The sequence below is a fragment of the Varroa destructor genome, unplaced genomic scaffold, assembly GCF_002443255.2.
Source record: "Varroa destructor unplaced genomic scaffold, Vdes_3.0 BEIS01000005.1, whole genome shotgun sequence".
Taxonomy (NCBI): Eukaryota; Metazoa; Arthropoda; class Arachnida; order Mesostigmata; family Varroidae; genus Varroa; species Varroa destructor.
Genome location: NW_019211458.1, coordinates 20,601,723 through 20,628,833, shown reverse-complemented (window position 1 = coordinate 20,628,833; position 27,111 = coordinate 20,601,723). Strand labels below are relative to the sequence as shown.

At 41.9% G+C, this 27,111-nt stretch overlaps 1 protein-coding gene and 1 long non-coding RNA gene across 7 annotated transcripts; one reads left to right on the top strand and one right to left on the bottom strand.

Moving 5' to 3' along the window:
- Positions 1-1,818: 1,818 nt before the first annotated feature.
- LOC111251760 (uncharacterized) lies at positions 1,819-8,849 on the bottom strand. The gene is made up of 3 exons (XR_002673957.2): positions 8,187-8,849; positions 4,361-6,486; positions 1,819-2,826 (listed from the first exon to the last, which is right to left on the bottom strand). It is a non-coding gene; the product is annotated as an uncharacterized LOC111251760 (long non-coding RNA).
- A 2,272-nt stretch (positions 8,850-11,121) lies between these two features.
- On the top strand, positions 11,122-25,145 carry LOC111251759 (carbonic anhydrase-related protein 10-like). Of its 6 annotated transcripts, none has more exons than XM_086990134.1 (6): positions 14,269-14,889; positions 15,223-15,293; positions 22,579-22,769; positions 22,925-23,110; positions 23,779-23,947; positions 24,199-25,145. In XM_086990134.1, the coding sequence occupies exons 3-6, from the start codon at positions 22,755-22,757 to the stop codon at positions 24,567-24,569; spliced, it is 741 nt and encodes a 246-aa protein (XP_086846260.1). In that variant the 5' UTR covers positions 14,269-14,889; positions 15,223-15,293; positions 22,579-22,754; the 3' UTR covers positions 24,570-25,145. The 6 variants fall into 6 exon arrangements, with proteins under 6 accessions (XP_086846259.1, XP_022664448.1, XP_022664447.1 ...); XM_086990132.1 differs by having other exon boundaries at positions 15,199-15,293; XM_086990133.1 differs by lacking the exons at positions 14,269-14,889; positions 15,223-15,293 and adding an exon at positions 11,122-11,469.
- Positions 25,146-27,111: the final 1,966 nt, after the last annotated feature.

The window sequence follows — 27,111 nt, the reverse complement described above, 5'->3', positions numbered from 1 at the left end:
AATGACAGAAACTCCACTAAGGAGAAAGGTAATGCATCACAAAAATTGATCGGGTTACCAACAGCCACGCGACTGGCGTTACTCTTGACAGACGTCGGCGTCCAATTTACTGCTAGCTGAATCTGCGTGTCACACAAAAGAGCAGGTGTGCCCGTTGTCTGGAGCAATCGAACTCGAGAGTTTGCCAAGACCAAACCTTTGTTGCAATAAATGCCAGAGAGTTCCTATTCGAACAACATCTATAGCTCAGTTTTGCTTACTAAAGTTACTAAAGCCAGTGAATCATTTATGTTTCCGTTTCGGGATGGACGTACGACAAAAGAATCTGTAGTTGGAATTGAGCTTTTGAACGTTCAGACGCTGTTGTTTAGGTAACGAATTCGGATTTAATCGATAGGACGTCGGTTTTTTCGTATTAATTAAAATATGAGCAAGTCCATTAGTCTATCTTAGTGACGACATTAATTTAAGCATGTGTCATAAGTATAGGGAACTATAATACAAAGATTAAGCAATAAATATTGTATAAATAATGGTCGTTTTTGCTAATCACGTTCACTTTCTAATTTTTCGTTTGTTAGTGGTGATTAAGTGTTATACTCTGTCTGTCGCCCAGATCACAAACTGTTACCTTTATTTCAGGCTTCCGAAACGGGTACGTCGGGTGGCAAAAGCCAACATTTTCGATACATCGTTCATTTTGCCAACCCATTCTGGGTAGCGTACGCACTTTATAACGAGGAACCGTAAGCTTGCCTAATAATAGCGCCCTTTCAAATTGGGCCCCATAACGAACTTGAGTAAAATGAATGTCATAAATCGAAAATGCAATTTTTAAACTTACGAAGTCTCTTTCCTGCGGTATGCCTGACTATGGAGTCCTCATCGGATACGCTACACGGATTCCGGGTTGTTTGATATTGGCTCACGTTGACAAACAAGAAATGTCAGAAATGCTGTTCTATTGGGAGCAAAGCTGGGTGTTTTCAAGGGCAATGGCACTTCACCATCAGCAAATGAAAAGAAACATTTAGTAAAAAACATCTCTTGACTAGAACATGAACGAACCTTAGCCGGCGAGCATGCCCTAACGATATTTTTGCTCATGCAATATCGTTCGATATAGGCAGAGGGAGTTTTTCGGGTTGCCCGAACCTATATTGGGTTTATATTTGCCATAGGCAGTAATTTGGCGTCATCGAAAGCCAACGCGAATACACATAGTGTGTGTCAATGGTACGTATTATAGCTATGTTTATTCGTTTACGTATTGTTATTTTGTTATTCATTCAATTTTAATGATAATTCCACTTCTACAAATGCTTTCACTGGGATATCCGCGCTTTATCTATGGGTTCGCCATGGGTTGACGCCATGCAGTATGTAATTTTATTTAGCAATATTTTAACATATATCAACATGTATAAACAATATTTTACATAATTTTGAAAGGACTGGTACCAGAAGGTAGCTGTTTCGAGTTGAGGTCATTAGGCGATTGAGCCTTACCACGGTCGCAAAGATGCCGATTAGGATTTCGTAGAGCCTAAAAATCTGATTCCTCAGATCCTGAAATTTCGTCGTATGTTCACTACTAGTCGTAATTAGCTCAGACCACATCTTCGATATCGCAAGCGATACGGATGTAATATCAATGAGCGTAATTATTGGATAAGGGTGCTTTATCAGATGGATTGGCAGACAACGTGGATCTGAAGATCTAACGTTCTATTATTATGTAAAAGCAATAGAATACAGTTTAAGTAAAATCCATATGACTATCGGAGCAGCAATTTCATTTAGAAGCCCTACATAACTCATAACAAGATAGTATTGAAGAGCATTAAGCCTTAAGCTTTTTTTAAATTTAGAATCTTGTTCTGCTACTAAAGATTCTCTCGGTTAAAGTTTGATTTCGAGTTATCATAGAATAGACTATCCAATCATTGTACAGGGCGCAATGTAACAGAGAGATCGAAGCGCACGGTTTGTTGTTTCGAAAGCATGGCGTTTAGGCATGATATTTAGGGATAAGTCTAACCGAATAGAGCTCTTAGAGTAAATAATATGGCGAGATTTTATACACTAAATGGTTTTCCCTATAGCCTTAGGGCTGCTCTTATTGTATAATTTTGAGCTTTTCTTTATGATTGGACAGGTGTTAAAAATTCAGTTGGTGATGCACTGTCCTCTTGACATAATCTTTTATTGCACTCGAAAAAACCTGCTGACTCTTACAAGCGGGCGTATTTACAGATACATTAATGACTCATTACGTATAAGTGTATTCCAATGGCAAAACTTGATCATGAACTCTAAGTGATATATTTTTTCCCAAAGTCGAAAGACGTGTATTCAACGGCTATAGTCGTATGATTCGGGGGGCTAGTATCACCACTCGTTGTTACTTCCATTGCTTAATTTGTCCTACTCGCTTTGAAGAAGGGTTTTTGCGGCACGTCAACGCTAATACGAATTACGCCTGCAGATGCCGCATAGCTGCTGCGGTTGACGTCCGTCGAAAGTGGCTTCACGCTGTGACGGGTGGAGCCGTGCCTAACGTTATACGTACGGAGCGTAGCGAGCTGTGGAGTTCCATCGGGTGAGGTCCTCTGCGGAGGAGGGCGAGCAGGCAAGCGTAGGTCCGCCCTCGGGAGAGAGAGAATGGTTTGCCTCCAGTAGATCTTCTCTTTATACAGGGAACTCTTCATTGAAGTCGGCAGCAGGCAGCAGACCACGTGGGTTGAAGACGACATGGAGATCTTCGGTGCTGTCATCGTACCACCGACAGCTCGAAATGACAAAAGATATTGTATCGTCGCTATGCTGGGAAAAGAAGTTCTCAGATTCATAAGGCATCATAGTCTGACAATATCAGAGATAATATTTTTATTGGTTCACGCTGGATATATATATATATATATATATTTCGAATGGAAAGGGACTCCTCTTGCAGCTTAACGACGTAGTTAGAATAGTTGCAGGATCTCTACTAATTATTTCTGTATCCATCTATCTGTACTGCATTGTGTTGATTCTTTGTTTATGGAAGCAATATGAAGATTGATATACATAACTAAAACTTGAAGAGTTGAGGAATAAACCTCTTTAATTGCTACCTTATTTCATTATGCTTGGCTTTCTTCAGGGTTACAATTAGATGTAGGATTAGGATTAATCTGTACCGAGACTAGAATTTACCAAAATGAATGCATTTCTTGACTAGCATAAGCTATTAGTATAGCGTTCTGTTTAAGTGAATCGGACCCTTACGCAAGTGCCCTTCACGTAAGTATGGTTACTGTCATAATAAAGTAAGACAACTGGGGTATTTGACAAGTTTTAGTTAAAAAAAAATGCGTTTTCTTGTAGTTGGTTATTAACCTACTTTTTTTTTTTACAATAGATCCATTTTGGGCTAAACTTATTGGTAATATATAAGTTTATATGCTGCTTCAAATAAAATAATATAAAACTTGGGTAATTGCCAATATTCAGTTTATATATACGGTAATTTATGTTAGACCTAATAGTTCAAGGATTGAGAACGAGAATGAGTTCGAGATTGAGAAACGTAAGTGAGGAACCTCTACTGCTTAACAAGATTGCTACGTAGAGCGAAATTCTAGAAGCCCGCAGAAAGACGTCGGAATCATTAGATAAATTTTTTGTCATATGTTTTTAATGTTTATTATCTGTAGAGAATCATGGTAGTGTACATGACCAATAAAGGCACCTTTTAACGATATTATAAGATTTTTCTCATTAATTTATCTTCTGATCGCTTATCCGTCAGTTACTGTATTTGTCATCGATCTCACAAGGCAAAAACGCCAACGTGTCCTTATGTCTGTTGGCTAATATACCAGAAAAAGCTTTGGTTATACTTAGATTGATCATTGACACTCGGTTATCAGAACTCACCTATATTCTTGTATATTCAAACAAGTATCGGAGCCTTCGTACAGTGTAGCATGTACAGTTATAAATAGATCGCAAACAAAAAAATTGTTTTCCCATAAATGTTTCCCCTAATCGTGAATAATACTATAAGTGTCACTAACAAGAAGCGCGGGCTTTGATACAAAAAAAATTCACATCCGCTGGTTAAAACTGATTAAAAAATATAACTGCTTTTATGAAAACCATAACCCGATCAATGTTAGACGTTGTTGTTTTCAGCTGTAGCTAAAGCTCCTCCGTACAACTTTGTATTTCTGCATATCTGTACACTACAAATCAGGTATACACAAACAAATAATCACGTGTACACAGGGATACGCAGAACTTGCAATTCTTTACGTGGACATATACAAAAATTAGCTCAATTTCGATATCAGCTGTTTGTCTGCTTCCTTACCGTTTCTTTAGAGTTGCTCCTCCCTCCATCCCTTTAACTTGATATAGGGCATTGCTCTCCAGAATCTGTTCTTGAAGGAGCTCATGTGCCTCAATGTCGTTCAACGTTTGTTGGTCTATTTGGGATATATCTGTTAAAAGACAGGATTCTACTCATCGTCGCAGGTCCTCTACGCTGTTCGAGGACGTCAACATTGCTAACGAGCTGCTTTCGTTCGGGGAGCTGATTCAACGGTCCCTAAGTGTAGTCGAAGCCTGCTTCATCGCCAACAGGGGACCATGACTGGGTAGTCCTGCGCCCGTTTGCCCTTTTGTCGTCGCCGCTGCTCAAGTACTCGTGAATTATTAAGTACCGGTACGCATGGCGCTCAATTGCTGTTAATTCGAACACTGCTAGCTGCATGACAAGCGCCCTCAAAATTCGCCTGCAGCGAACGGTATGGAATAACGTCGACGTCCGAGCCCACACAGTGGAAACGGGTTGAGGGTGTTCAAACGCGCTAAGTACTTTTACTAGAGCGGCAAGCAAAACACCAGAGAGGATTTAGGCTTCGACGCGCTGCGTAGAAATTAGTGTGCGCTTACCGTAGCTCTAATCGTCGTTTCCGGGGTCGAGTCTAGAGTAGGGAACATGTGAGCCACTGAGCCAACTTGGGACAAGTCGAAGCGCGCTACCACGAAGTGCTTGGAGAACGAGGTGAACGAGGTCTAGTTGGGCAACTCGACCCCATTGCAGCGGCAGCGCCGCTGCCGCTGCTTACTAGCTAGTAGCGGGCATGCGGCTTCTACTGCTGACAGGGTAACTTCGGTGGGGTGTATAGGTGGGTATTCAGTGCACGTAATAGCAGTGAGTGCGCCGGGAACGCCAGCAGCAGCAGCCAGTGGTGGCTCATGCTTATGGGAGTGTTATGGTGCAATGTAGTTTCTACCTCGACGTCCTCTTGGAGCTCCAGGAACCTGCCAAGAGAGGCCCTGGGGGCTACAGACTCTGAGGGGGAACAAAGTGCTCCTCGAAAAACGATGCAGGACGCGAAACGTGACGGATAAGTTAGCGTCGATATGTGTGTATGCACATTTATGTAGATATTGGGCGGAAAAAGAAATGGTTGATTGAGTAAAGGAGAAATGTGCAAAAAAGTTCTGCGGCTTGAAGAGATCTATGGGAGTGTTGCATATGTGAAATATATTACAGTCACTGAACGATCTAGTGATGGTAATAATGACAAGCTGCCAATTCAGAAATAATGACAGCCAACTTCAAAAGTGCTCCATTTCGTAAAAGGTCCAAAATTTCGTAAAAAAAAAATCTTTAGTTTGACTGTTTAATGTTTAGTTGGCTAATAGATTGAATTAATGAAAATTCAAATATATATATATATATATTTGAATTTCCGATTAAAGAAAAAAATCTTGCAGAAATCGTCGCCCAAATCCATTTTCATACCGCCACTGCCGGCAAAAATTCCAATAAGATAGTAATCTTAACCCGGTGGAACAATGAATAACAAAATACAAAAGAAGGAATAAATAACAGAATGACTTTCTACGATTCACAGATTATCTCTGCAAAAATGAATTTTAAAAACCTTTTTAAATAAGGTAATAATAAATAAATCATGAAAAAATTCGGATAAGCCTAAAATTTTTTCACTCATATTTAAGCCATCAATTGCTACAAGAAAAGGATCCTACGCGTTAATTGCAACCCTTTCAACTTTCATCATAGCTGAGGGCTCAACGACCGCACTCAGTTCATGACCACTCATCCCATAGACAGAACACACGTACGTACACGAATCGTTCAGCTGCTCCAGCGTGACCTGCGCCGTTACGGCCGTTTAGCTTTGTCATATTTATCGACCTACACAAGACCAGGTTCCTAAGGTTAACTCGGATACACACAATATGACTATTATGCGCTACGCATCAATAACAGCAGTCAATTTTCGTTGGTTCAGCGTTTCTACTATGATAAACACTCGTGGGACGTATGAACTAGCAAGCACAAACAGTATCGTTCCGTTGCATCATCACATGCTCAGCCAGAATCGATGGCTATATTCAACTGTATTCTGTCTGTATTCACCCCTTACTCCCTCCTTCCGACGCCAGTCGCCCGACAACTACCTGCAACGGAGAAAGTCACTGTTATAGGCTACAGCTCCCGCAAATAGCTATGTAGATGAATATGTGCACGAATGGCCCGAAAGACTAGCCTGCAGTCAGGCCCGCGGACCCGCACCTATGATCCACTACGATAGTCACCGGCCATTGGTAAGGATTCAACGCGAAAGTGCCTCCGACGATGTTGATGCTCGCACCAGCGACCACAACGACTAGGGAGGCGGATGTCATATGTAACAGCATCGGATCTTGTAGTGTAGTTGCAGTAGTCACATGCATAGTACGACCTACGGCTGAGATGTAGGCTACTGTTGGATCGAGAAGGCTGGGTCGAAGGTGCTGTTTCCCACACCACCTAACGCTAAAGGACGCGACGAGGCGAGGCGCAGCCAGCCGCGAGTCAGGCCATGGTACACACAAGTATTGGATGGCCGTCTCCGATAAGACCTTCGTCCATCGTACTTTCGTCCCGTGGCAATGGTTACTGCCTCGTGCCCACTGTAGAGGCCTCTGCGAGGCTCGAGGCATCCGACGATATCCGAAGCGGCCAAGCTTGTCCACTGAGCCAGAAGATTTTCTCTCCCACATCCCCAACGCTGCCTTCGGACACCCAAACGCAGTCCGGGAAAAGCGCCCAGAGATCGAGAGGGGCGGCTCAGAGTCACCGGCTTTAAGGGACTGAGCAGAGCCAACGCGGTGTATCCACTGGCAGCGGCATCCCTCGCAGCCGAAAGCACAGCCACTGCCGATCGTTGGGAGCCCTTGCGGCCAGCTATCCGCTCGCGACAACAACGATCATACACGGCGACACGACGATGCGGTCTATGGTAGTGGGGAAGCATTCGTAAGCCGTAGGTGGATATGGGGATGTGATGGCATGCAGTAGACGCTGGAAGGTGGGACGATATAGAGGTCCCCTTTTGAGACCTCAAAGGGGATTGCCGAATAGAACTGCTAAGAGTGTTTTTGGGAGGCTGCGGGTCGTCGGTAGATATACACCATGTTCTCTTCGTAAAGGACATTTAGGAATAATAGTCGCCAATGAAAGCGGCTTAAGGCGTATGCAAGTGTGTGTAGAAAAAAGAGATCTGACGAAAATAATCTCTGTAGCAGTGGACAAACTCCATTCGACGGAAGCACAGGTAACTGAATTACTTCTAAGGATTTCAGCAGATGCCAAGTTGGCGTAGCTTAAAGTAGGTATACGTTTGTTGAAGAGACATGCTAAAGTAAGCCTAGGTAAGTACGAGAAAAGCCAAGGTTTATAACACGTTCAAAAGGCAAGATGAAGTTGTAGAATCCCGTCTGCTTGTTTCCTAAATTCAATAGGATACACTTTATTATGCAACGATTATGCATTTTGCGAAAGCTCAAGAGACAATGACAACGACAGTAAAGCTTAAGATAGTAAATGCGCATGATTTAATACATCATTGCTTGTATATAATCGTTTTGCGAGTATTACTCCATTACGCTGTTTCATGTAAACACTGCATGTTTACGAATTTCATCAAAGTTAACAATAGTGAATCTTTTGATCGGCAACGCATTGGTACTGTTTGTCTATGAGAGGATGCGCTCGAGTCCATGTGGCCTCTAACACCGTTAAGCTTTCATTTAGAAAAGTGTGAAAAATGCAACAACATCTGTGACAGCCTACATTTTCCGTATAGAAGCACAAAACTAATCTAAATTTTACTTACAATGGGTGCGTCCGCAGGCTGATGCTTCTAGTCGTTTTCTAGTGTCGAAAGATATCTGTAGTAGGTTCAATCACTTGGTAGGACAACGCATGTATACTATAAAGCAGAATATTAGAACTTTACGGCTGATCAATAACTTTGTAACATAATCCTCATGTGAAAATCACCGCGGCTGTGTTAGCATCTCGTAGTTTTTCGACATCTAGGTAGTGGCCACTGAAGTTACCGTGCTCCCTATTCGTACTCGTAACGACCTTTTACTCATACTGTCACTAAATTTTTATTTATTCGTCACGCTTCTAAAACATATATGATCTATTTTGATTATTCAGAAGCTTCGTTTTTTCCTTCTGTTCATCTTGCTTTCCGGTTTTAGTCAGTCACTTGTGGCTTTGGACGGCCGAAGAAAATCCTTAGCTGGCGGGACGATCAATGTGAATTTAGAGGACGCCTAGCTATGATTGTCCCATAGCGGCTTTTGTCACTCCCCCTGCCGTCCTACTGCTTAGCATTAAAACGACCAGTTGGCCGTTCCTCTGCGAAAGACTATCACTGTATAAATCACATTTCTTCACAGCTGACGCAGGAAAGGAAATAAGCTCTCGCATGATTGGCTAACATCGTTTTTACGGATTATACCTGTCCGGGCAATCAACATTTCATAGTTACTACATTCAACCGGGATATCTGTTGTAAAACTGATTATATCCAGCATAAAGCTTAGGTCTACTACACGATCTGTTCGCTATGAAGCCTTTAATTGTGAAGACATCTTGGCTGTTTGGAAGAACGATATTCCTAAAAAAATAAAAAGTGTTGTTGTTTTCGATTTTCTGTCATATGTTGGTCTAAAGGACCGATAAGAGGCCAATCTAGGCAAGGCGTCCTCATTTTTTCATTCATCCAAACTCTTCGTTTTCACTTGTGTGTTTGGCAAGTGTCCATGCTATTGAAAGGCGTCGACTTGAACGCCGATAGCAATCACTCGACGTAAATCCTTCGGGTAATCCTATTTGTATTCGCTCTCTGGATTTGCAGGGTTTCGCCAAGGCACCCTACCAATGATTGTTTCGAGCACCGTAGCAGCGTCTATTTTTTTGCGTTTCCTTCCTCAGCTGGCTTTGATCCTGGAGACTCCCGGTCACTACTCAAAATTGATTGCTATCTCCTGCTCTGTCAATGCTCCACCTTCGATAAAGAGATATTATATATTGCACAAATTACCTAAGCCTGACATGCATATGGAGCCAGGGGCAAAGTAATGATACTATCATATTAGCGGCAAGATTAAATTAACATTGATACGATTTCGCCACTTTTATTTACAACCAGTTTAAGGGTCGAAGCTCTTACGCGTCAATCAACATACACAGTATATATCCGTCAGAATTATGACATAGATAGTTTCTCGTACTTTTCAAGTGAGTATCTATAAGCTAATTTCTTCAACTTTCTTTTTCACACAAAAAAGCCACAATTTCACGAGCGTATATTAAAAAGACAAGTAGTAATCTAACCGAGTCATTTCCATACGTTAACGAGGAACTATTTATGGCGTGCTACGAGGATAACATACCCGATGGTGGATTGGCAGCTCGACTAATTAACTCTTACGTACACTCGGTGAAGTGTGAAGAAATTCACAGCAGACCGAATCGTGCAGTAGTAAGATCAAATATACTCGAGTAAAACGATCGTGGCATCTACGTACTTTGAACCAAGAAGCTATCTTGGCGAATCGAAACCGATGGCAGACGAGACACTCGACTGGCCTGACTTCATGCGACGTCAGCTTCACACGGCGGGAAAAGACAAACTAAAGCCCTTTTCAACTTCCGACCCCAGCGTCTAGACTGCGCAGAAGCCTTCGGCAATTATTTTACCTGTCCGATTTCACGGTTCGAATTTAAGGAGTCTAGGAGAGTGGCTGGCACCGTTCGGTGAATTTGTTTGAAAGTATCGAGCGAATGTTGCTGCACGCTGTGTAATTTATATATATAATAGATATTGGTATCACTAGGCGTATCTCCTAAAGGCTGTGAGGCCCTATATTATAAAAAAAAGAAAGTGGTCGTTGTTTCTTACTAAATTTCTACTTTAAAGAACTAATCGAGTATAAATAAACAAGAAGATCCTGTTTTTGGTTCCGAAAATGTAAATCATGTTTGGAACCAACTGACCGCAATGAAGCCACCCGATATATTTTTTGAAAATTTGGGCTGCGCCATAAAGTGCAATACTTACGCTATTCGTGTAGGGGAAAAACTTATTTGTGGGTTCCGTTAAACAAACATTGGTCAAATGTTGAGGCTTCTGAGAACTATGCAGAATCGCAGGCGATTTCCGGTATCTAGCATAAAAGAAAATTCTCAGAATGTTTCTTGCAATGGCTACAAATTATTGTAATGCAGTTTTTGAGGTCTGCGTATTCCAGTACCCGTCAGCCGACTCCCGAAAAACCTCCTATTGCTCTGTAAGCCCACAGAAATAGCCCCATAGATGACACCATCTTAAGCCAAGGATGCGTAAGATGCTTGACTTTTCCCACCGACAACGTACCTACCGTGCAGACGCCAATTCCTAAGGCAATTATCGCTAATGCAATTTAGTACTGCCGCAAGCTGTAAGGCTTTCTCACAATAACACGTCCAGCTGGTGTTAACTAGCTGTTAAAGCTCACGGGCGTCAAGGCGCCGCCACAGAAAACGAAAATCGATGCGAAAGCCCCAACGAACCTAGCTTGTTTGGCTGACACCAGGCGTCTCTTTGCGCGCTTATTGACGCACGATATCTAAATGACAAGGGTACACGTCCGTTTAAAATTGCGCGCCCATTTGACAGTCATCTGCCGACCGCCTTCGTTTGGTCGTCCCTTCCGTTAGTCTTGGCGACTTCCGGCCCGTTATCTCCGATCGGAAGTAACGTCAATCAACGGCCCTTAAAAGTTTCGCTTTCCTACTATCGAGTCTAGAGGGATTCAGCGTAATCATAACAAAGTGTTAGTTCGAAATATGCTTATTTGTGAGCTTATATTTAACTAATCGGTGATATGTGCTCGCGTTATTTAGCAGTGGAATAACGGTCAGTAAAGGGGCTTATTTATTGGCCCCTAGCAAAGACACTATGTTGAAGTAGAAACATAACAGCTACATCTGTGTTTGACGCAATCGGAGCCGCCGTGTGAGTTTCACAATGCAGAAGCAATAGTTGACGTAACAATCGCTCGATGTTACGTGCGGGATCGGCATTAGACATTTCGTCGGCCATTCGTATGAAACTCGAGGTTAGAACCCAGATCACAACGTGTCCCTAAACCTATTACGTTAAGCTAAATAGCAATTCCTACATTGTGAGCGACCAACCGTCGCTTCAGATCCCCTACACAGCCCGTAAAATATGCCACAACCGGGTAGCTGCTTGTGCGCCCCTTCTGCCAGCATATTTTATATTGCCGTCTTTTTCAATCATCCGCGATTTAGTCATTAGTCGCCGTTCTTGTCTTGTGCCATCCATTGTTGTTACCACTGCACTAATCCCTCGTTATCTTTTATGACTATCGCCTTTCTCGTTATTGATGTTGTGTATTCAAGGGCGTTTTAACTGAGACACCACATCCTGCCCAATCGTGAAAAAATCGCCCCAACTTGGCGAAGGACAAAGAATTCCATAAACTATTTCCTTAATATAACTCGATTTTATATATTTTTTTATATATATATATATTTTATATATATAATAAATTTTTCCAGTATTATAATGGTCTTAAGAGGCGAAGTAAACTCAAAACAAGATAAATTATTTACGCAACCCTTTGAAACCTAGTACTGGCACAGTGTCTCTAATTATTTGTTTAATGTTCTGATTTACATGAGGAATAAACAGCATAAAAGTATGACAAAATAAACTATCCTTCTATTTTTTGTAAGATATTGATAATTTAAGTTGAAAACAATAGGGGTCAAGTTCCTATTCGAACGCAACGTAGCGTAATGGGTTCTTTAACAAACGATAGTTAATGACAAGACTAACTTGTCAAAATCTTCGAAAACTTCCTGTCTTACTTAACTAAGTCTAATAATGAAATAGGGCATCGCGAACTACTAGGACAGCTAAGGCTCAAACGATTTTTTGGCATACTGATATATAAATTATAATATTTTGCTTATCCTGAATGGAGTAATTAATTTACGATAATAAATGAAATGTTTTCTATGTACCGTTTTAGAAATTTCTCGTTTAAAATAGGACTCGGTGAAGCTATCCAATGCTTCTATATACCATATTTGGTACAGGTTTTTAGAAGGTGATTCCGTGCCACGAAACTCTATCGGAGAACTTTACGTGCTAAATGTGTATCGTTCATCGATTCCCTAAAGCCGCTTGCGCATATACATATATATTTTATATAAAAAAAAAAAAAAAAAAACATAACGATAAGGTGATATGGTACAGTCATCTAGAATAGCTAAGCTTGCAGTACAAATTCACATTCGCGTTTGTTTCTAAACGTCGCTTTAGCCCTTTGATATGTTACGAAGGCAGTTGACCGTCTCTCTAGGTTCTAGTCATTCGTTCAGGTGGCTAATTATAATATTAAATAATAATAATATTAGACTCCTCACTGGTTACGGGGAAGCGGCCTGTAGAGTGATACGATTATGATGTAAGCTCTCAACTGCCTTTTGCAGGCTAACGCCTGAATTGTCTAGAATACCGTTCATAGGCGACGCCTTGGAAAAGGATAAGGGCAACGTATTTTTTGGGGTGTATAACGAATGGTGTTACGGTTAGCTAAAACGTGCGAGTAGCGATTTTATTGCGTAACGCTTAGTAGGCTCTATGTCATGGTTTCGACAAATCTTCAATGAATTATTTTAAAAGTACCGTAGTAAGCTGCAGCAAATTACGTTGACAGACGGAAACATAAAATTTAATGAGCTTTTTATTAATATATACCGTACACTATGTTCGTAATATATTAGATTTATTAACAAAGACCCACAGGTCTTTGGCCATTGGCTCGTTGCTATCGCAAACCTGTTTTAATATTCTCAGTCTCTGCATGTCTCCTAATAAGTGCTTACGAATGGAGTATGCCATATCCTCGTGCAGAAATACACTAGTATTTTAAATGAAAAATATCAGCCATCCTGCCCCACAAACATATCAAGAACGCTTTGAATAACCTATCTGACGTTCGTTCTAGCTACTTTGACTGTGGTCCTAAATTGCGCACCTCTGCCAAATGGTTATATAAACCCAAGCATTTATATTGCACAACCATTACCAGATAAAAAAATCTAGATAGGGCGTCTAGATTGGCAGCAGCAGCATCTACTACTGCAGAAAGTCCATGGCTTAGCCCTACATACGCTTAAGACAAAAATCCAGTGTAGCTACTACGACATTGGTCTACTGGCCCGCCAAAACTATTCAACTAGCTCGTCGCATCAGACTGCACGGGCCAAATGATGCTATTGAGTCGTAAGGGTCCAGCTACCTAATGCATATATAGTTTTACCACAGGTTTATTTAAGTAAACTAGGCTTGCGTACGTGCCCCTAACTATAGCAGGCAAACACATTACTACCGCTTCATCACCACCGCTCGGCCTTCGTATGCAGGGCTGACTGTGTATTCAGAGTTATAAATGCCAGCAAGAGAATCCCGTGCTCTAGGCTAGGACAGCAAGGACGTCGGTATTCGCACGTTACCTGTAGTGGTTACTCCCTTCTACACGGCCTGTGCTTTTTGTTTTAACTCGGCTTCTCTCTTTGCTATCTTGCCGAAGTTGTGGCTTTACCCCTACGTCCTCCGATTCCCCACATCTTTCTCCCTCACCCTCTCCAGCTTTCTCTATCCCTCTCCAGTTCTTTCTCTCACATAGACGGTTTTTCACTATCTACAGTAATATATGTAGGTATGACGCCCCCGAACAGAGTAAGTTTAATGGGAGTAAGCGGCTGAGCGGGTGTTATGACCACGTGGTTGGTCGGGGCTCGTTCTTTGAGGATGGAACAGCTTTCATCCTCTCTGCGTTCAGGGGCGCCTTCCGAGGCCGTTGGAGCGAGGCCAGCCAGCACGGATCTGCCGTTCGCGGTAGCTTGCCTCGTCGGAACGACACGTCGTGGGCGAGGGTGGAGGCGGGACCAAGGGCAATGGCTCCTCCCAACTCTCCACGAGGCAGCTCCTATGAGATCTGCCAGTCGGATGTCGTACGTCAAACGGGAAACTGCGCGTAGGCCGTACCTGTAAAAGTTTTGCCACGCAACAGTACATATGGTTGCTGTTATAGCAGCTACATTGCTAGTTACAACCGGGGCAGCTCCATAGTAACATTCGAACGTTGACCAACTACTGGGTGCACGGAAAGCGCACGCAGACGTTTTTTGCCCCTACTGCAGCAAGAACAATAGCAAACGCCTACTATGAGTACATGATGAAACAAAAGTCTGCGACCGTGGCCGCAGCAAAAATAGCGCTTTGAGCGTCGCACGCACTGAGACCATTCGGAGCCACGATCGAAAGAGAGCATCGTGAAATAGTGTCGCCACACGTTGACAACACCGCGTTCGACAAGCAAAAACACGCCTCGTGGCAGCAGAGCGTGAGCTCACCGGACAAAGGATAACCAATACAGTATTTTGGCTACGTGCTTAGAACATGTGGATTAAGTTGGTGGCCGCTGTAATTTTCCTAAATGGTAAGCTGGAAAGGAAACTATTTGGTCGACGACAAACTAGGGGAAAATCTTTCTGTACAGATGTGTTTCTTAGAAGCATGTGCGTTCGTTGAGCCATAGGTGTAAACGTCACCTTGATATATTCTGTGGAGAAGGTGTTAACTAGTTGAGTCAGTTAGTTCGTTCCTGATAAGCTGTAGTTCGTTTCAATTGGCACCAAGCTAATATACGTGTTTCAAATGCTGCCTTAATATCAATGCGTCTTATTGTCTATTAGAGCAGTACGTTTCTTCTTTTTTCATATTGTTTTCGTTCCTGCCACTCGTTAAGTCGTGCATTTCTATTGGATTTAAGTGCGTCGCTTTAAGTGTACATCTAATAGATCGGAGCGTGGTCGTATACATTGCTGATATATCATACATACGGCAAGTATTTTCTCTCTTCTATAACACTTTAGAACACGTTGCCTGAGAGGCAAAATTCTCATGCTATTCTGATTAGTATAAGCGGGTTGCTAGTACTTAGGTAACAGTGTGCCTTACGTTAGCTGAAGTCTAGTTAGAAATAGGAAGTTTTCAATTGAAAAGGATCTGTGAAATTATTCGTTCATCAGTAATACGCGGTATATGCCAAGCATACGAAGAGGTCTAAGCAACGCGATGTTGACATAAACGAAACAATTACAAGCTTACTCTACCTTAAAACGCTGACCATTTCTATAACCATGCTGACCCCGAAAAAATGATTGATTCAAAGCCAATGGCAGTACAGATATAGCCTTCGATGAAGTCTATGCCGCCACAGTTACTTCAAATCATTCGTGTACTGGGCAAACCACGCAAGACATATCCAGATTCGCATCGCTATTTTCAGCGGCCCTCTATTTCATCCATCTATAGTGCCCTTTAATACTATCTCGCATTTCTGACTCTTTAATACAACTAAAATAATGTTGTCTTTCACCACCTCAATATGACATCGATACTGATTGAAGATTTTCTGCTAGTCGATTTTACTAGGTCTGATGACTGGCTCACTGGTTCCCCTGGGGTATTCGGCTCCTCCCACGACGGGTCCCGACAACTGAATGATAAGGCGCTGAGTTTCGTGGCTTTGGGTGTTAGAGTGTTCGGCTGTGGCTTCGAATGAAAATGGGTCGCAAGCGAAGTGAGCGGAGGGAAGTGATGAGTTGAGCGTGGTCCAGCAGCATCCTTTTCTTCTATTCGTCCCACTGCACTCATCCCAAATTCCCGTTGGCGTTCCTGCTAAGTCTGGTTCTTAATATGAGATTTGCTCTCGAAATGACTAACACAGTCCTGGAGGGAATCGCGTATCACGGTGCCATGTCGACAACCCCTCGGGGCTGGAGTCGGGGCGACGACGACTGACGCAAATGGGGTGAGCTGGGTTGGGAAAAGGTATAGCTGCCGCAACTTGGGTGATGTATCGGATCTTACAACCGAAATCATCACCCCAGTAGCAGACCGGGTGACGCACATCGTTGCACAAGCACATAGATGGGCATAGCATATGACGAGGTGCCGAAGCTAGCTGGCAATGTCCCCCTAATGAAATAGGGCTGCTCGCGAATAACCGTTAGGTTTGCCCTGCGCTAGGCTTTGCACTCCTGCCAAGACTCCCACCAGACACTTTCGTGACCGCGGAAATTTGCTCAGAGCGAGAGACGCTCACTGGTCCCAGTTATGTGAAGTGGTGATGACGGCAGTGGGAGAACTTAGACGAGGGCAACTTTGAATGCTTGAGGAAAGTAGCGATGTCTACCTGTAACCCCCATTCTTTCTCCCCAAAAGCCCTTATCGGCGAACCCGAGCTTCGTTACTAATGTCCACACTCAGCATAAGGGCAGCCCCGTTTGACGCTAGTACCTTGGGCCTGGATCTCGCCTAGTGAACCAGCTACATTTAGCTAAAATGCTTTATATGAAGAACATGAATGACAACACAGCCCAGCCCAAAATCTTTTTTGGGTAAGCAGATCAAGAAGTGCTACCCGCTAGACAGCTATGAAGGAACTGTAATCTTGTCAGTCGCACAGCTGTTCAGCGATCTTTAATAAAAAAAAAACACGTCCTTTGGGTTTTTTCGTTTATTGATGCAACCGCAATTTACTTGTTGTCGACCTAACCTTTCGATTTACCGGGAAACATACCGGAACAGTTGATGGTGACTGTGAGAATCGATGCAGTTTTTAAATACCATTTTTGAAGTTAGCATAATATATAATTGGACAATACCGAAATAAAGCGTGACATGCTTATGATTCTAGGTCACTAAGGAAAACTCTTGTTATAATATCAAACCCATGTTCTCTTGAACTGTCCTTCCCTATATGAAACGGTTTTTGCTAATCTGCGTGTAGTTCTTAAAAAGTGTCAATAGAAAAACCGTCTTTGAAAATGCTAGATAAAAGAAAACCAAGACACTACCATTAACAGATATGCGCATAATTTCCTGCCTCGAACAATCCCGTCAATAATCTTGGCTGACAAGGTAACTTCAGATTCAGTTACGGGTTCAGCTGCTGTGAACATTGAGTTCGACTAACTTTAAAACGACTAGCGTACTTGCCTATCAAATACCCTAAGATGTCAAACTTTCTGTTTCTATTGTTAAGAATTAAAATATATAATAACAACTTATGTATTGTAAGGGGTTGTTGTCTCATGTGAGATCACCAGCTTAGCACTACGGTCGGCTCCAAGTGCCATTGTAAAACGTATTACAGTGCGCTAATTACCTTCATACTTATGCTCTTAAATCGATTGGTCACTCGGGTATCGGCAAGGGCAGTAACCATAAGAACACATAGTTTACGTGGCACTCCACGCTTTCTAAGTAGCTGTCGAGTGTTTTCGATCACATGCTCGATAATGATCTTGCTTTTTTATTTCGTCCTTAAAGAGACATGCTGTACCTGTAAAAGCAATCCTTTCCTTGCAAAACACAATAGTAAACGTCATTGCCGTCTCCTCGGCTAATTGAGTTCTCAGCCTATTCACTACGAGAGAATACGCTGTTATTACAGAAATGTGCCATCGACAGGCGTTCGACGGGGCATAAGTTATCAAATACGTTAACTGTTTAGAAGACTTACGGCTGGAAAATCCTACAGTTACTCATAAATCTAACTTGCGCTTTTTCTGTTGAAAAGCAGAAAAGTAAACATCTACAAGGAGGCACAGTCTTTGGTGTCGTCAGCTAGATCGTTTAGCTAAACGTTTTGATGATTTAGCCCATAGCGATCTAGCTAGAGGCCCAATATATATTCGAATAGTAAACTATCACTTGTTCCAGGGTCTCGAAACAAGGCGCGAAACTTGAAGCATTTTATGATTCCTAAAAAACTCTAAAGCATGATCAGAATATTAAAAGGAGAAATTTTCCTTGTCCTTAATTTAATACGAATCACTGTTAACTGTCACATGTTGAATGCAACTTGAATATTTTCAAGAAGTATGAACCCTCGTTTGTGTTCGTTAAATACTTACGGGCTAGTAGATTGGCTGTTAGTACAGAGCAAAAAGAACTTTACAAGTGATCTGAAAATAACCGAAAGCCATACTTTCCAACTAATTAATGGTAATAATTAATTACTTAATTAATTAATACCAAACATGTGATAGAATTGATTGTAGAGAGAGAAATTTCTTTATAAAGCATAAGTAAATTTCCGTATGTATCGTATGGGAGATATTTACAGCGCGATAACACATACGAATATAATAACAATAAAAATGATGATAGCCCGTTGCAAAAATACGTACTAAACACGTCAACCTATAGATCTCCCGTATGGGTGCTTATAGTTAATACCGATATAGTGCTAGTGTTAGGTAAAAACTTGTGCTTATACGCACTGAAAAATTAGGAAGTTAAAAGAAGCAGTAATTGTAAACTAAGTATGACTAAAGCCTACTAATATGCGAGGATGCTGTATATATGGGGTATTAAGTAAATATGTTTGTATTTGTTAGCTACTGGTTACAGCTAAACTGTGAAGGATTGCCGTAGGTTTAACGGCTGAAGGTAACCTGTTCCAATTCGCAAACGCTTAAACGGCCAATCTTTTTTTGTAGAAATTTCAGTGTTTTTAGTATATGCAATTACAAGAGTGGAATCTTGTATGAACCGAAATAACTGGTACAATTCTGAGTGAAAATCAGCTGTCTTTAAATCCTCCCCTGTATCCAGCAATAAGCAAACACGTTAAACATGCTAGCGTTTAAGGGATGCCAGAAATAATTACTCTAAGAAGGTTTATACCGTTACTGTATTACAGGTACACAGAAACGTGCGGTGCATTCGAACACAAAGTCCCTTCCGGATAAGAAAAAAATCGTGACCAACTGTCTAAACTTGTGGTCAGAAATATGACGAAAACAGAAATGCTATTAAGCTGACGGTTATTCCCCATAGAAAAGTGCCTTATTTGACTTCTCGGACCATGGGGCGATGATGTCAAGGCGCGAGTGAAGCTATACCTTATATGTATACCTCAAAACATACGTTCTGCAGCGTCGTTCAAGACGCTCAAACGCAATCGTTGGAGGCTAACTTCAGACGCTTTCGATTTGATAATTCTGCATAAAGTCGCAAAGACTATTGCACAGGCAGGTCTATTTGTTAGGTAACAAACAAATGAGCCTATGGGCTTTATATCTGGGAATTTCAAAAGTCAAAAATTTATTTAAAACAATACACACATTTGCAGGATCGAGTCTGAGTCGTATGCTAAATAAAAGTATACAGTACATACTTTAATTCGGTAGTTAAAATTTATTTTTTGGAAGATTTCATTTGCGGAACACGTGCGGTACCGTCTGCCGATACTCACCGTCGAACTAATACGCTTAGATATAGCAAAAGTGTTTAAACACCATAAATGCGCTGAAATTGATTATATATAGTTCAGGATTTCGGTCGTTCAAACAGGCGCCAGTTCTACTAGCTTGGAGTCAACAAACGTAAGTTGAAAAGTCATGATTTTTTCAATCAGGGACGCGTCAACTCTTCACTCCCGTTGGTCGCCCCCAGATGCGCTACCAGATTGTTTCTTCAATGCTTATTGATTCGAATTTTCAGTGATAGAGCTTTGGATTCAGGCGTAGACACACCCCGTTTCAGGCTGTCAGGTGGCCCCTTTAAAAAATGCTTAACGGCTTATGTACAGAACGTACGTGGAACTTGAAATATTTATCTATTAAATGATACCTCTTTGGATTAAGCCAATTAAGTTTATCTGTCGATCCTTAAATTCTCACGTGAATGTTATATTACCCTTTTCCAACACAACCATAAACTCGCCAATAATTTTGTTCTTAATGGAAACATATATGATATGGTATCAGTGGATAGCCGCTAAAATATACACAGCCCTGCTTATCAGGCTTCGCTTTACGAGCAATGAAAGAAAACTGATTTTACACAAATTTAGACCAAGCCGTAGAAATGCCAAGAACTAGCCAAGTAGGATACAAGTCCTGCTGTTTTTTGCGCTATTGAGAGTAGGAATTATCTATTAAACTGGAGTGTCTTGACTGGCAGAGTTCCTCTGCGGGCAGAGGCACATTTCCCGATTCTATCCAGCTAATTTTATTCTATAAATATTTATAGTGGCAATTTAATACAAATACCTTTAATAAAGGCCGAAATAACGGGCACAGGAATCAACGATATCAGCTGACTCCATTTGGGGGTGGTTGGGGGATGCGAGCGATCGTAACGACCTGGTGACGCTGACCGGCAGTCATTTGAAAAACGGTTGAAGATATTTAGAATAGGGAACATGACATCAGAACGGACTGAAAATACAAGAAGAGATCTAAGATCTTGTAACAACAGATAAAAATTACGGATAACACTATGTATGCAATTAAATAATTACACATACTGTAGGAGCCCACAAAGTTAACCGAGAATAAAGACAAGAGAAAAATTTTACTATAATGATCTACTACGCCCGGTCTAGTGCGTGTTTTCCGTAGTATTCAATCAGGACGCAGACACGTAGATAACTATAATCTGACCCAAACAGTGATAATGTTTTGAGGATAATTTCTCGAAAAAGAGACAATGTTCCTTAAACATGTATTTAAGAATAAAATTATACATTAACAAGTGTCAGGATAGATACAGGTCTCAGAACGACAAGCTGTCGTATTTACAACGCAATGCAGTCCCTCATGTTTGTCATCATGCTCCATTAATTAATCAACTCTCACATAATTAGATCAATGAGCTTTCTTGTCTCGATCCATTTGCTTAAGTTGACACATTCATCAACTAGAAGCAATTTATGATTACTCCATCCTATCGTTGTTGTATTTAGGTCAATTTTTCCTCACCGTATTCTACATCCTAGACGAGTTGTATGTACGGTATTCCGACTGTAAATAACGCTCAATGTGGTCTGGTGGTTGGCAGTGATCATGGAAGCTAGTGAAGTCCATCTCACTGGGCCCACCCATGTACGTAAAGCGTCTGTATGTGAAAAGACTATAGGACCACACCAATATCACATAGTTTCTTCTATGTACGTATGGACTGAATAGCTTCTGGGCTCAGGTGCGCATCTTGCTCACAGCAATTCACAAGAGGTTCTCGGTGGTTGTACTACTTTACTGGCTATACAGTCACGCAGTGAGTTACTCCTTCCTCGTCCCTATATTTTGTCCTTTTCCTTTTTTCGGACAGCTGAACGACTTTCATAGGGCCTCAGCTGTGGATACATTGGCTATGGTAGCCACCGATCCGTAGATCGACTGCCGAAATTCAGAACACAGGGTACCCGCATGGTTGGTAGATGGTCGTTGTCCTTGTGTCGAGCGCTTTTGCGCATAGGAGGTAGTGTCCTACCGCCGTATAGGAATTTCTGTGTGCGGTATGCTGGAATCAAGAGTAGTTTTTAGAGTCAATACTTGTGAACAGCTTTAGCCGTTTGTTGGATTAATGGGTTCATATGGTACACCATAAAACATCGAAACCGCTTCCAAGAAGCTCAGGCTGATTTTGAAAAGCCTTTGGGACTTAACTGGACCTTTCGGCTCCACATAGAGTTATTTCAAACAATCTAAATACTATAGCTCGATTGATTGAATACGATAACCTATGCACAGGTACACTCTGCAAAACATATCATTCTTTTGAGATGTGCCTTCGTCTTTTCGTAGCAGGCCATAGCCCAACAACTAGATAGGTTACCATACGTGCAAATATGGTGCGATGTTATTGGCACATCACGGAACTTTGATTTGGAGACACCCTAATGTCCGGCATGCCGGATCCAGTTGTTGCCGAATACCAAAAACCTTACGTACTGGTAATAGCGACCACAGACTTTGCCGAGAGCTGTTTTCGTCGACACAAAAACAAGTTAGCGTAAAGTGTATGTAGAACATATACGCTTATTTGTAAAAACTTGCAGACAGATTCGGGGTGATGAGATCTCACCACGTCATGCTCAACTGCAATACTGTTTTAAAAAATCAAAACATTCCATCGTTTTATATGTCGTGACACTTATGTTAGTGTCATAGCCAATTTGGCTCAGTTATCTGTACCCTCTTCAGACGTCTGCGTAAGTAATAGTAGATGTAGACCAGTACTAATATCTTATTATATCGTATTTGGCATCGGGAAAAATTCAGTGTAAATGAGACAACTTCCTAACGGAACGAATTCTTGGTTCCAGCACATACGGCATGGGCTAACTGGGAGCAGTGGTGGACGTATGACGGGATCTCTGGACCCGATTTTTGGGGTCTACTCAATCCTGATTGGCATCTATGCAGTCGTGGGAGGGCTCAGTCACCTATTGATTTAGATCCACAACAGCTGCTCTTCGATCCTCGCCTTAAGCCCTTCGTCATGGATCCGGTCAAGGTATGCGACACGAAATGCATTCCAATATATGCTCGACCTAAACGTTCGAGTTTAACCGTGCCACACGTCTCAAGAATATAATATAGTGCTTGATCAATGTCATACGCAATTTTTTTGACCCAAACTGCGAATCATGCTGATGTCGGTGATTCTAGGTGAGTGGAATACTGCTAAACACGGGGCACGATATTGTTCTCAAATTGAACGATACCCCCAAAGTGAATATTAGTGGAGGCCCGTTGTCATACCAATACACTCTTAGTGAGGTGCACATTCACTATGGCAATCACGACGAACATGGGTCAGAGCATACAATTGCTGGCAAGCATTTTCCTGCAGAGGTAAGTACCCTTTAGAGTAAGAGTAGAATTAAGTTGGTTCCGCGTTAACACACATGATTCAGATTTGCTTCCTAGAAATGTTTCTCTCATTGATAAAGAATGGTTAGATTTGGATTTTTCAGCGAGACTATCATCGACGAATGGATATGCTCTAGGCCGTGTTTGATCGCGTAGTGTTTATCTGAATTCTCGTAGATACTGGAGTATGCAAGAGAACTTCAAATTGCATTAGTTTCGTCTGCCCATCTCTTTAATTTCGCCAAACGATTAAACAAGTCGGGTTTGCATACCGGACCCGGGTCAGGGCCGTGGCCGATAGCGGATACCCACATCGAGTCCGTGTTCATATCGTATCTTCGTATTTCATGATGTGACCAATGTAGTATATTTACTAAAGTTCCGTATTTATAGAGAACTTCATGGTGTATACACTGTCGTTTCATACAAATATATGAGGCGAGTCAATGACAGTTCTTCAGTGTATTGGACAATGATTTCCTTAAGCGCCTGTTTTGTTGAAAGAAGCAAGTGCACAATTAGCCATTGGCCTAGAAATCACTGATCCCAAATATTTGCTAAAATAGCTTAGTATGGGGCTTGCCGTTTCATCGCGTTTGTCCGAGTAGTTATCCTAAATCAAGTTCATCCATTCATTTATTTCGTCACAGATCCAGTTTCTCGGATACAACTCAGAGCTACATTCGAATCTGAGTGAGGCTATTGAGCTTCGTGAGAGCAGCGGACTCATCGCCATCGCTGTGCTCGTGCAGCTGGCAAACCAATCGCATCCCGACTTTCGCTTCATCACCAGTCAATTACATAAAATTACCTATCGAGGTAAGTTAAAGAAATGGCCATAACGCCCTAAACAGAATAATGAGTTCTATCGTTTATATCGGTGACGATTTGGCATGACAACGGTAACGAGCGTACTTTTCAAGCAAACGATTTCAACAAGGTCGTCGACGCAGTCTGGCCAAGGTTTTCGCGAATTACGATGCACATTCATTAGCTATAATAGATATAGGAAAATACGTTATAGATCTAATGTCCTTGAGGCTGAGCTGACATATGCTACATATTTCCAGACCAAGAAACGACACTCGAGGATTTCGAGATTGAAAAGTTGATGCCATCAACGGAAGAATATATGACATATGCCGGCTCACTATCACAGCCCGGCTGTGTCGAGAGCGTGCGTTGGCTAGTCATGAATAAGGCTTTGCAGGTGTCCAAACAGCAGCTGTATCTACTGCGCAAGTTGATGCAGGGCGACCAGGACAACCCTAAAGCACCGCTATGGAACAATCGTCGGCCCCGACAGCCGCTCAATAACCGGGTCGTTTATACTAACATCGATTTCAAGCGGGCTAAGGAGGGCAGGTGTCCTACAATGCACAAAAACATGTACTACACAGCTAACCCGCGCAATTTTCAGGACGACCTTAGCATGTATTGAGGACTGACATGCGGCGAGAACATGACAAGATGACTGAATGGTTTCGCAGTAGCCATTGCTACTATCTGGAGTGAATGAAAGATTACCGTAGTTTCGAATAGCGAAATAAGACAACGGTCATATTCGAACAGTCATACGATTCCTTAGATAACTTTATATAGTGTGGTTGTTTCAAGGTTGAGCACATTGTGCGGGGCAAAGAGAACTGAGGTTCAGTTCAAAGATAGGGCGAGAGATCGATCCTCTGTTAAAGTACAACTCGACCTGGCCACTTGGTCAACCTGAGCAGTGACACGCATGTGTCAGCTGCCTGCATTTAAACATTGTGACTGTAGCCATATTTACCCGTTTGTGGCTAGTGAGATCGTGGAGCCGTACTCCGACTTGTGCTATAACAAAAACAGTGACAATGGCAATAGAATGCATTTGGCATGCGGCGAGCCTCCATTACTATAAGAACAGCGCAGAGAACAGACTGTACGTGTATGTGTGTACCGTATACGAACATGGTTCATGATTAAATGCATATAAATAAATCTATATAAAGTAATCTATATACTTAATGTTTTGTAATAAGCATTGTGTCTTCATTGTCACGAAACGTCGGTGACTACGAGGTATATATATATAGTGATTCGTTTTAGTACCATTTATATAATAACCTACCTGACACAAAGGAAGCGGTAGGTACAATATTGTATCGCAAACGCCAAACTTCGTGTTCGAACCGCACGTAACTTCTCAATCGATGCTTTCAATATCTTTATTCATTTCATAAGCGGTGAGACGCGCTTTGGTATGCAGCGACGCAACAAGAGCGAAACTAGTTGTCTACAGGAGGTATTCATCCGCTGTTAGGATGTTGCTGTGTGTCATGTTTGTCGCGAAGGGTCCGAGCTTCTTTCAGGCCCAGCATGCCATCCCAGCCACCTTCACGTACTTCACTCAGAAACTGAGGCCGCATTCCTCGCGTGAAACGGTGTAGCTCGTATCGATGGAAAGCCCGCGACCCGCGAATGCCTCAGAATACCCAGAGCTCACGGTCGCGCAACCGTCGAGTAATGGCGCGTTAAATGTGCCATTCCTCGATTTGCTTGCGGCAGAAATCATTGTGAAATATAAGGTTCGATTATTTTTCGCAAGGATCAAGTCGAACCTCCTGATCGATTTACTGTGTGTCCAATGTTCACGTCTAACTTAGAGGCACTAGCAAATAAAGACATGACAACGGCTGAACAAGGTTGTAAGCTGCGTAATAATTTCAACACTCGCAAACTATGACGAATAAATGATGATGAAAGTGATGACAGATTTTGCTTTGGGTAAATAGTTTGCGAATAGCCTTTACGAAGCTTAAATTGTTGTAACAGTTTGCGTTTAGATACTCGGCTCCTTCTTTGTTTTTGTAAGTATTTCATACTTATCCAAGAAAAATGTAGTACTGCTCCGCTATTAGTTGGTGTTATTAGTCGAGATCTTTTCTTATATTACTGCTAACTTCAACGGTTTAACCTACGGAAGGGAATTTCTGGGGTCATCCTATTGCGTTTTGTCGAAATTTTGCCGATTCAGCGACTAGAAACATCATGTCAGACCTACGCTCTGTTTCCTAATTGAGGATACAGTGCGTTAATTTCTAGACCGAAATAAGGACAGGTCATAAGTAATGAAACGTATCGAGAAATCTGTACGACGTCGATCATGACCTGAACAAAGAAACAATAAAGGGGCTGAATACGAGCTAACTATATTGCACAAATGTCATAATAAGAAAGTATCCTCTACTTGCGTGTAGTTGTCCATAGGACTACCGGATCCGACTAATCGTTGTATTGAAGACACCCGGAAAACTAAAGATAATATATCGATGTTGAGATTTTATTTCATGCATACTTGAGTTTATTACGATTCCAGTACGGCGACATGCATGAATTTAATCTAGAGTAATAGTGAATGAAGGTAACAGTTGCTGCGAGCCGGTTCAACTCGCGAGAACTCTGTCTCTGCAACAGTCCCTTAACGACGCTGAAAAAAGGTTTGCGCGGCCTTCTTTGTCAGAAACAGATAGCCTATGTGAAGATTGGTCCTATTTTCTTTTTAGACTGCAATCAATCAGTGGTTATCGCACTCTGTCATTTCGACATGACTCCCTGTCTGCCCCGCATCTACCATTTTTATTTGATCAATCCCCGCCTGCTTGCAGTCTTCCGGTTCTGCTAGGCAAGTCCTTACTGATCTATTCCATTTTCCTTTTTTTTTTCAGTTTGTTTGTGACAATCCTCCACCGGCCTCTATTCAGCCTTTGTTTGTCATCTCGAGCGATATTTCTGTTGTTCTATGTTGTACCTTCAAGGATACGTCTCCTTTCTAACGTCTTCAGCTAGTCCTCTTGTCATATCCTTCTATAGCGTCGTCATCCTCCTCGCCGCCTGTCTCTGTCCATCTATTGATGTATTTCATGTTCTCATCGTTGGATTTCTCTTTACAGACGTAAGGTTTTTTGCTTTTGTACTTTTTGTGTATCGCATCCTCTTTTCCGTCG

Coding starts and splice junctions, on each gene's coding strand:
- LOC111251759 (XM_022808712.2), top strand. CDS start 14,850: ATGTGGATTAAGTTGGTGGCCGCTGTAATTTTCCTAAATG. Junction 14,890..22,578: donor CGCTGTAATTTTCCTAAATG/GTAAGCTGGAAA, acceptor TCTTGGTTCCAG/CACATACGGCATGGGCTAAC. Junction 23,111..23,778: donor GCAAGCATTTTCCTGCAGAG/GTAAGTACCCTT, acceptor ATTTCGTCACAG/ATCCAGTTTCTCGGATACAA.